Source organism: Leptonychotes weddellii, chromosome 2, assembly GCF_054177405.1.
Source record: "Leptonychotes weddellii isolate Sample4059 chromosome 2, ASM5417740v2, whole genome shotgun sequence".
NCBI lineage: Eukaryota > Metazoa > Chordata > Mammalia > Carnivora > Phocidae > Leptonychotes > Leptonychotes weddellii.
This window is the reverse complement of record NC_138370.1, coordinates 53,420,200-53,431,458: the sequence shown is the minus strand read 5'-3', so window position 1 is coordinate 53,431,458 and position 11,259 is coordinate 53,420,200. Positions and strand designations below refer to the sequence as shown.

Below are 11,259 nucleotides of genomic sequence, written 5' to 3'. Positions count from 1 at the left end.
CCTGGGTGGCTCAGTTGGTTGGGCGACTGCCTTCGGCTCAGGTCATGATCCTGGAGTCCCGGGATCGAGTCCCGCATCGGGCTCCCTGCTCGGCAGGGAGTCTGCTTCTCCCTCTGACCCTCCTCCCTCTCATGCTCTCTGTCTCTCATTCTCTCTCTCTCTCAAATAAATAAATAAAATCTTTAAAAAAAAAAAAAAAGAATAAAGCGGGAGACACACTCCCACCAAGAAGCTTACAGTCGGGCAGAAAGAGTCGGGCATACCAGCTAAGGAATTGCAAAAACAGTTGTAAAATCAAATCAGAACTATGATGTATGATTCGGTGGGGAGCTAGGCAAACAAGCTAGGACCAGATCTTGATGGGTCTTTAAAGCTTTATTTTTCTTAAAGCAGTGGTTCACAAACTATGGTCCCTTGACCAGCAACATCACCTGGGAACTTAGAAATACAACACACCAACTGAATCAGAAACTGGGAATTTGGCCCAGTAGTCTTTTACCAAGATGTATGTATGGGTAATCATGCTGCAATCTAAGGTTTGAGAGCTACTTCCTTAAAGTAATAAAGGACTAGTGGAATGTTTTAAGTGGAAGATAAAAGGATTATACTTGTATTTGGAAAGATCAATATAGCTGCAGTTAGGGAATTGGTTGGAGGCACCATTATGGAGTAGAAAAGGGGCTCATACAATAGTGGGAAGAGAGAAATGGATAGTTTAACTAGGGTGGTAGCAGTGCCTACAAAACTGGTTCTGTTAACTTTATAGTCTGTTAATGGCTTTATTCTGAAAAGTAGGAAAACGGACCAGGGTGTGCACTTGGAATAAGTGGGACACAATGATGCCTGGAGTGAGTACCTATTTTATGTTCCTTGAACCCAACTGAGTCCTTTTTATGCACATACTTTTTAAAAAGCTTTGTATTTTTTTCTTGATTTTTGTTTTCCCATTATGCTTTGCAATTTACTGTTACATTGGGCAAGAGTCTTAAAACTTCCTTCAGCCCCAGTTTTCTAATCTCTGACCATTCTATGAAGCCTCACCCCAAACCCTACACGCTCCACATCTTGTTTAGCATACTCAGAAGTACCCGTTTTGGGGGTGCCTGGCTGGCTCAGTCTGAGGAGCCTGCGATTCTTGATCTGGGGGTTGTGAATTTGAGCCCCACGTGGGGTGTAGAAATTACTTAAATAAATAAAACTTAAAGTACTCATTTTGAAAGTATTTTTTTTTAAGATTTTATTTATTTATTACCTAGAGAGCAAGAGAGTGAGCACAAGCAGGGGGAACAGCAGGCAGAGGGAGAAGCAGGCTCCCCGCTGAGCAAGGAGCCTGATGTGGGACTCGATCCCAGTATCCTGGGATCATGACCTGAGCCGAAGGCAGACACTTAACCGACTGAGCCACTCAGGCACCCTCCATTTTGGAAGTATTAAACAGGAATTGGAAGTCACTGAAGCCTTAGTCATTAGCTATGATAACATAATGTTGGCAAGTAAAAAGAGTAGAGACTATGCTTTTATTTTGTAGTTCTGTGTTACTGGAATTCATTACAAGTTGAATGTATTTTAACATAAAATTAAAGGTGTATTTTAAAATTTTGAAACTCCTCTCCTGTGCCTCCAAAATTTGTGTAAGAAAATTTCCTACATCACATTATTATAGGGAGCCTGGTGAAAGTTAATGCCTTTACCAGTCATGAAGGACTTAGCAACTATATGAGACATAGCAACTTTGAGATTTAGTATCAGTACTTTTTTTTTTTTTTTAAGATTTTATTGCTTTATTCATGAGAGAGAGAGAGAGGCAGAGGGAGAAGCAGGCTCCCAAGCAGCAGGGAGCCCGATGCGGGACTTGATCCCAGGACCCTGAGATCATGACCTGAGCCGAAGGCAGACGCTTAACCATCTGAGCCACCCAGGCGCCCAGTACTTTTTTTTTTTTTTAAAGATTTTATTTATTTATCTGACAGAGAGAGCGAGAGCAGGAACACAAGCAGGGGGAGTGGGAGAGGGAGAAGCAGGCCTCCCACCGAGCAGGGAGCCCGACACGGGACTCAGTCCCAGGACCCCGGGATCACGACCCGAGCCGAAGGCAGACGCTTAACGACTGAGCCACTCAGGCGCCCCAGTACTTTTTATATGTAAGTGCCTACACACACACACACAGCTCAGAGAACTGTGGGATCAGTTCCAGACCACTGTCATAAAGTAAGTCAAACGAATTTTGTTTCCCAGTGCATATAAAAGTTATGTTTACCCTATACTTTAGTCTATTAAGTGTGCAATAGCCTTATGTCTAAAAAAATCAATGTACATACTTTAATTAAAAAAATAATTTATTGCTAAAAATGCTAACCATTATTTGAGCTTTCGGTGTGTTGTAATCTTTTTGCTGGTGGAGATCTTGCTTCTATTTGATGGCTGCTGACTGATCAGGGTGGTGGTAGCTGAAGGTTGGGGTGGCCGTGGCAATTTCTTAAAATGAGACAACAGAGATTGCCACTTTGATTGACTCTTCCTTTCATGTATGATTTCTCTGTTGCATGTGATGCTGTTTGATAGCATTTTAGCCACAGTAGAAATTCTTTCAAAATTGGGAGTCTGTCCTCAAACCTTGCTACTGCTTTGTCAACTGAGTTTATGGCATATTCTAAATCCTTGTTGCCATTTCAACAATCTTCAGAGCATCTTTACCAGGAGTAGATTCCATCTCAAGAAACCACTTTTTTCTTCTTGTCCCTAAGCAGCAACTAATTCGTCATCGATTCAAGTTTGATCATGAGATTGCAACAATTCAGTCCCATCTTCAGGCTTCACTGCTAACTCTAGTTCTCTTGCTATTTCCACCAGAACTGCAGTTACTTCCTTCACTGAAGTCTTGAACCTACAGTTTGTTACACAAAACAAAAAAAACCAAACTCAGTATCTGAAAAGTACAATCAGGTGAAGCACGATAACATAAGGTGTGCCTGTATGTGTAATGTAGTATGTGATTTCAGCTAGATTTCTAAGAGCCTTTGAGATTTTATGAGATATCTTCTAATACTTTTTATTGTACCTGGGTTAAATGGTAGGCACTGTGACGTGTGCCTTAATTTTATTTTCTTGTTTAATAATTACAATGTGAGAGAGTATTATTTCTCACTTTGTGAAAAGAAAGCTGAAGCTCAGAGAAATTAATTTGACCAAGGGTATATAGCTAGTTAAGTGGCAGAGTTGGATGAAGACCCAGTTCTATCAGGTATTGCTGCCTCTCAATTTGTGTTATGTTTTTGCTGTTACAGTGCTAGAATCAATAAATCCCTGTCTTTACTCCTAAAAATGTTTGGAATATGTTATCAAATGTGAAGAGCTGTGAATATATCAAATATGAAAAATTGGGGCGCCTGGTGGCTCAGTCGGTTAAGCGTCTGCCTTTGGCTCAGGTCATGATCCCAGGGTCCTGGGATGGAGCCCTGCATGGGGCTTCGTGCTCAGCAGGAAGCCTGCTTCTCCCTCTCCCTCTGCCTGCCTGCCTGCCTGCCTGTCTGCCTACTTGTGATCTCTCTCTCTCTCTCTCTCTGTCAAATAAGTAAAATCTTAAAAAAAAAAAAAAAGAAAGAAAGAAAGAAAAATATAAGTTGCTTTGAAATAGATGCAGAGGGATGCATAGGATGCTGTGGGAGAAAAAAGAAAGGACAGTACAGTTTGGTGATTGAGTATCATGCCAATTAATGCAGTGTTGTATGAGTGTACTCAAATTATTGTAGATTCATTTTTTACAGCTCTAATTGAGGATAATAGCTCCTAATTTATAGGGTTGTTTGGAGAGTTTAATTGAATCAGCGACTACATGAAAGACCCTTAGCTTAGTGCCTGACACATAATAAACCATCCTAGAGAAAATTTGTCTTGGTCAGACTCTCCCAAAGAAGCATAACTGAGTCCCATGGAAGGAAGGGAGGAAAAGGTAATGTAAACAGTGAGTGGTTTGTGCAGGAAGGAGAACATAACATCTTTATTTTTTTTTAATTTTTAAGATTTTATTTATTTATTTATTTATTTATTTATTTAAGATTTTATTTATTTATTTGACAGAGAGAGACAGCAAGAAAGGGAACACAAGCAGGGGGAGGGGGAGAGGGAGAAGCAAGCTCTTGGCTGAGCAGGGAGCCCGATGCGGGGCTTGATCCCAGGACCCTGAGATCATGACCTAAGCTGAAGGCAGACGCTTAATGACTGAGACACCCAAGTGCCCCAACATCTCTGTTTTAAAAAAATAAAGACCAACTACTTTAGGGGACCATAGCCAGATGAAGATGAAGATACTGAGGTATGAAGGGCTCTGAATGGTAAGCTAAGGGGAGTACTTTGTCTTGACTTTTGGTGAGTTACTGACAGGTTTAAATGAGAGGAAAGATTTAATAAGTTTAAGAAGTGAAGGTATGAGGGATAAGTTAAATTATATATCAAGAAGCAGTAGATAAAATGTAGAACTTAGGATAGCCCACCAGGACAAAGGTAGAGGCAGAAGACACTATTCTAGATTGAAAGGTATTTAAGGATGCTAGTAAGTAAATGTAATATGTGGGCCATATTTGGATCCAGATTCAAACACATGTAAAATAGAAAGCTGCGGCACCTGGCTGGCTCAGTCGATGGAGCGTGTAACTTCCAATCTCAAGGTTGTAGGTTCGAGCCCCACGTTGGGTGTGGAGATAACTTAAGAAATAAAATATTTAATAAAATCACTTATTGGCCAAGAACAGTGGACATGTTGGCTGCCATTTATGTGATCTCCTTATTTAAAAACGGGTTATAGGGGTGCCTGGGTGGCTCAGTCAGTTAAGCATCTGCCTTTGGCTCAGGTCATATTCCCAGAGTCCTGGGATAGAGGCCTGCATTGGGCTCCCCACTCGGCGGAGAACCTGCTTCTCCCTCTCGCTCTGCCTGCCACTGCCCCCTGCTTGTGCTCTCTCTCTGTGTATCTAAATAAATACATAAAATCTTTTTTAAAAATTAAATAAATCAATAAATAAAAAGGATTATAGTCCCCATTTTATAGGTCAAAGAAAGGAGATTCAAAAAAGTTATATGGGTTTTCCAGATGTATACACTAAGTAGCTGAACCAGGATTCAAACCTAATAGACTTCTTTTTTTTTTTTTTAAGATTTTATTTATTTATTTGTCAGAAAGAGAGCGAGCAAGAGAGACAAAGGGAGGGAGAGAGGCAGGCAGAGGGAGATGCAGGCTCCCTGCTGAGCAGGGTGAAGGCAGACGCTTAACCGACTGGGCCACCCAGGTGCCCCAAACCTAATAGACTTTTACCTTTAGTCCTTACGTTGTGAAACACTGCCTTCCATAGCATGTTGCTGTGATAGCTGTTGCTTCTGCAGGCCCAAGACACTGAGTCAGTCCTTGAGTTTGGGAATAATTTAAAAATGGAGGCTTTCTAGAATTATTACATTTTTCCTATTCTGCTTGTAGGAAGAGTAAGTCTGTAGTGAAAGAACTTGCTAGGTCACCAGGACAAAACCAATTTCAGATGTCAAAACCATGCTTAAATTTCTATTCTCACTGTCTTTGAATTATGAGGGAGGGGAGAGGAAGCACAAAAGTGGAGAAAGTGTCTTAGTATGGCAAGAAAGGGAGAATACTGTACTGATGGTAAAATGGCTCACAAACTTGGAGGAATTTGATTTGCTTAAAATTGGGTGTGCTGGGTGTCTTAAAAACAAGCCAGGAAATTTTCTCCCTCACTTTTTTTTTTTTTAAGATTTTATTTTATTTATTTGATAGCACAAGCAAGAGAGTACAAGCAGGGGAATAGCAGAGGAAGGGAGCCCGACGTGGGGCTCCATCTCAGGACCCTGAGATCAAAGGCAGACGCTTAACCAGCTGAGCCACCCAGGCTCCCCTCTCCCTGTTTATTTCAAACATTTCAAACCTATAGAAAAAATTGAAAGGATGCGCAATATACTTAGATAAGCCTTTTGCTTAGATGCACCAATTTTTAACTTTTTGCCACACATCTTAAAATTATTGAACCTTCTGAAAGTTGCAGCCATCAATATGGTGTCCCCACCCCCCAAAGTATATATTGCCTAAGAACAAGGATGTTTTACCTCTTACCTATGATAAATTAATATGATAAACACAATTTAATACTGATATGATATGTAGTCCATAACTAAAATTCTCCCATTTGCCCCAGAAATGTTCTTTTAGTTGTTTATCTTTTAATTTTAAGATCCCAAATTCAGTCAGGTATTGCACATTATATTTGTCTGTCATATTTCTGAAACTTTATGTTTGTTTTTCATGACATTTACATTTTGAAGAACACATACTTGTAGAATGCCCCATAATTTAAGTTAGACTACTTGCTTTCTTATGATTGGCTTGAGATGGAATACTTTTTTGCAAGGATATCTCATAGGTTTTGTTGTTGTTGAAATGTGTGAGATGAGTGAATCTTTATAACTATGAATTCCTGTTTTTTCAAGAACTTCTACACAATGATTTTAGCATTTATTGATGAGTCTTGTGTGAGTGTTTTAATATATTGGTGATTGTGGTATCATTTTTTTTTTTAAGATTTTATTTATTTATTTGACACAGAGAGAGAGCACAAGCAGGGGGAGCAGCAGGCAGAGGGAGAAGCAGGCCTCCTGAGATGCAGGGAGCCCGATGCGGGGCTCGATCCCAGGACCCTGGGATCATGACCTGAGCTAAAGGCAGACGCTTAACAACTGAGCCACCCAGGCACCACCTGTGGTATCATATTTTTAACTTAATGTTTTTTCTCACCCATAGGAAAGATTCCTAATCTTGGACCTACAGCTACTTGCTTGAACAGGAAAGTCATCATGTCTGACTCTACATCATTGAGTGGGAAGGACAGCAGCCCAGCAGATATGTTCTAGTATGCAAAGACTACAGCCTGTGGAGTATTCTTCGCAACAGACTCTAGAGCTAAGGGGCAGAGAAATAAACAGGTTTGTATAGGCTCTCATCAACATGCCAATCTAGTGAAACTGAAAGTGGGTCAGTTTTCAAGGTCTGGGAAGATATCATCCACTGTTCTCTGGGTCTTGTGTGGTAGAGAGCCAGGCTTTACTAAAGGACATACTATCTTACCCACCACCTTTGTTGAGGGCTCAATGGAGTTTGTGACAGCCCTAGCAGACCTCCAAACAGGGGCTAGCTGTCCCATCTGTCTGGACTACTTGAAAGAGCCAGTGACCATCAACTGTGGGCATAACTTCTGTCTCTCCTGCATCAGTATGTTCTGGAAGGATCTAAATGATACTTTCCCCTGCCCCTTTTGCCATTACTGCTCTCCAGAAAGGAAATTTGTGAACAATCCCCAGCTGGGCAATCTGATTGAAATTGCTAAGCTACTACAGATAAGAAGAAGCAAGAGGAAGAGGAAGGAAGAGAAGCTTATGTGTGAAAAACATAATCAGATTTTGACCTTTTTCTGTCAGAAGGACCTAGAAGTTTTATGCCCACAGTGTAGTTTCTCCACTGATCACCGGGATCACTATATTTGGCCCATAGAGAAGGCTGCTGCATATCATAGGAAAAGATTGCATAATTGCATTGAACCATGGAAGGAGAGAGTAGAACAAGTTGAAAAGGTGATAACTATGCAAAGCAGAAAATTATTGGAACTGAAAAAGAAGATACAATGTAGGAGAGAAGAAATAAAGTCTGAATTTGAGCAAATTTTGTTGTTTCTCAAAAATGAGCAAGAGATTGTTCTACGGCAATTACGAGATGAAGAAATGGATATTTTAACAAAGCTAAATGAAAATCTAACCACATTTTCAAATCATCTTTCCACATTAAAACATCTATCAAAGGAGATAGAGGGCAAATATATGAAGTCAGAGCTGGAATTACTGACAGATGTTGAAAGTATCTACCATAGATATAAAACCTTGAAGTCCCCTGAACCTTTTTCATTCCAGTTAAAGGAATATGGTTACCATCTTGCTCCACAATATTCTGGCCTAAATAAAATTATCAACAGATTTCAGGTGCATATAATTCTAGATCCTGAAACAGCACATCGTAAGCTTATTGTCTCAGAAGATAGAAAAACTGTGCAATATGGAAATAAAAGGCATAACTTACCTCATAACCCAAGGAGGTTTTATCTCTGCCCAGCTGTTCTGGGTTCTAGAGGTTATAATTCTGGCAGGCAGTATTGGGAGGTGGAAGTAAAAGACAAGCCTGAATGGATCATGGGTGTCTGTAAAGACTCTCTTCCCAGAAGGAGAAAGAATCAGAATCAACCAGTTTTAGCACAGGATGGATTATGGGGTGTTGGACGATGTAGTCAGAGTAATTATATTGCATTGGGTCCTAAAAAAACTAATCTTCTGCCAAAAGTAATACCTAGAAAGATTGGCATTTTTTTAGACTGTGAATTGTGTGAGGTTTCCTTTTACAATTTGAGTGATAGATCCCTTCTCTATATTTTTAACTATTACTTTACAGAAACACTTTGGCCTTATTTCTATACTGGAACTGACTCAAAACCTCTTAAAATCTGTACAGTAACAGATTCTGAACGATGAATTACTGTAAAACTCTTATTTTTTTTGTTTGTTTCAGGTAATGGACAAAACTAAGCCAGTGAATCTAGTCTCAACAGTTCTGTTGTGGTTTTTGTTGTTAGCTTGTTTTTGTTTTGTTTTAGTTTTAGTTTTTCCTTTAAACAACCAGAATGATTTTATCTTAGTTTCAGCAGTTTCTATAAAATGTGGTTATAGGGTACTTGGCTGGCTCAGCCAGTACCGTGTGCAACTCTTGATCTCAGGTTGTGAGTTTGAGCCCCACATTGAGGGTGGAGTTTATTTTTTTTAAAAAATGTGGTTATAATGAGACAGAAGAAAGAAAAATTAAGGGTTGATCCCATTTACAGTTGCACCCAAAACCATAAGATACTTAGGAATAAACCTAACCAGAGGCAAAGGATCTGTACTCAGAAAACTATAGCACACTCATGAAAGAAATTGAGGAAGACACAAAGAAATGGAAAAATGTTCCATGCTCATGGATTGGAAGAACAAATATTGTGAAGATGTCAATGCTACCTGGAGCAATCTACACATTCAATACAATCCCAATCAAAATATCATCAACTTTTTTCACAGAGCTGGAACAAATAATCCTAAAATTTGTATGGAACCAGAAAATATCCCAAATAGCCAGAGGAATGTTGAAAAGGAAAAACAAAGTTGGTGGCATCACAATTCTGGACTTCAAGCTCTATTACAAAGCTGTAATCCAGACAGTATGGTACTGGCACAAAGACAGAGATCAGTGGAACAGAATAGAGAGCCCAGAAATGGACCCTCCACTCTATGGTCAACTAATCTTGGACAAAGCAGGAAAGATTGGCCAATGGAAAAACAGTCTCTTGAACAAATGGTGTTGGGAAAATTGGACAGCCACATGCAGAAGAATGAAACTGGACCATTTCCTTACACACAAAAATAGACTCAAAATGGATGAAACACCTAAATGTGAGACAGGACTCCATCAAAATCCTAGAGGAGAACACAGGCAGCAACCTCTTCCCCTGCCTGCCATTCCCCCTGCTTGTGCTCTCTCTCTGTCAAATAAATAAATAAAATATTTTTGAAAAAAGATTTTTTTATTTTTTTTTTTAAAGATTTTATTTATTTGAGAGAGAGAATGAGAGAGAGCAAGCACATGAGAGGGGGGAGGGTCAGAGGGAGAAGCAGACTCCCTGCTGAGCAGGGAGCCCGATGCGGGACTCGATCCAGGGACTCCAGGATCGTGACCTGAGCCGAAGGCAGTCGCTTAACCAACTGAGCCACCCAGGCGCCCAAAAGATTTTATTTTTAAGTGATCTCCATACCCAACATACGGCTTAAACTCACAACCTCAAGATGGAGTTGCATGCTCCACTGACTGACACAGCCAGGCACCCCTTTTCGAGACTTTCTAATCTGAAAGTATCTCTAGTCTATCCTGATCTTTAAAAGTTTATCAGTTTCTGGTTTTGAAATAATTTACTATTATATATTTTTAGTATATTTTTATTATGTTTGTCACCATACAGTACATCATTAGTTTTTGATGTAGTGTTCCATGATTCATTGTTTGCATATAACACCCAGTGCTCCATGCAATATGTGCCCTCCTCAATACCCATCGCTGGACCAACCTATCCCCCCAGCCCCCTCCCCTCTATAACCTTCAGTTTGTTTCTTGGAGTCCATAGTGTCTCATGGTTTGTCTTCCCCCTCTGATTCCCACCCTTCATTTTTCCCTTCCTTCTCCTAATGTCCTCTATGCTATTCCTTATGTTCCACAAATAAGTGAAACCATTTGATAATTGACTTTCTCTGCTTGACTTATTTCACTTAGGTTAATCTCCTCCAGTCCCATTCATGTTGATGTAAAAGGAGGATATTCATCCTTTCTGATGGCTGAGTAATATTCCATTGGATATGTGGACCACATCTTCTTTATCCATTCATCTGTTGAAGGGCATCTCGGCTCTTTCCACAGTTTGGCTGTTGTGGACATTGCTGCTATGAATATTGGGGTGCATGTGCCCCTTTTCACTACATCTGTGTCTTTGGGGTAAATACCCAGTAGTGCAATTGCTGGGTCATAGGGTAGCTCTATTTTTAATTTTCTGAGGTACCTCCACACTGTTTTCCAAAGTGGCTGTACCAACTTGAATTCCCACCAACAGTGTAAGAGGGTTCCCTTTCTCCACAACCTCTCCAACATTTGTTGTTTCTTGTTAATTTTTGCCATTCTAACTGGTGTAAGGTGGTATCTCAATGTGGTTTTGATTTGAATTTCCCTGATGGCTAATGATGAACATTTTTTCATGTGTCTGTTAAGTATGTCTTCTTTGAAGAAGTGTCTGTTCATGTCTTATTTTTAGCATTTTTTTGTTGCAAAATATACCGTTATGATGTCTGAAATGTGTTTTAAAATCTATCAACAGAGGGTGCCTGGGTGGCTCAGTTGGTTAAGCATCTGTCTTCAGCTCAGGTCATGATCCCAGGGTCCTGGGATTGAGCCCCACATCAGGCTCCCTGCTCAGTGGGAGCCTGTTTTCTCCCTCTCCCTCTGCCATTCCCCCTGCTTGTGCTCTCTGGCTCTCTCTCTCTCTCCGTCAAATAAATAAATGAAATCTTTAAAATAAAATAAAATGCATCAACAGAAACAAGGTGCTAAAGCATGACTTTTAATCAATACTGTATACAGAGTTAGTTTCC

The 11,259-nt window shown here is 40.1% G+C and overlaps 1 protein-coding gene across 1 annotated transcript; it reads left to right on the top strand.

The window, feature by feature from the left end:
- The first annotated feature begins 1,803 nt into the window (after nt 1-1,803).
- Nucleotides 1,804-9,696, top strand: TRIM61 (tripartite motif containing 61). The gene is made up of 2 exons (XM_081811235.1): nt 1,804-2,141; nt 6,797-9,696. The coding sequence occupies exon 2, from the start codon at nt 7,144-7,146 to the stop codon at nt 8,566-8,568; it is 1,425 nt and encodes a 474-aa protein (XP_081667361.1). The 5' UTR covers nt 1,804-2,141; nt 6,797-7,143; the 3' UTR covers nt 8,569-9,696.
- Nucleotides 9,697-11,259: the final 1,563 nt, after the last annotated feature.

Coding starts and splice junctions, on each gene's coding strand:
- TRIM61 (XM_081811235.1), top strand. CDS start 7,144: ATGGAGTTTGTGACAGCCCTAGCAGACCTCCAAACAGGGGCTAGCTGT.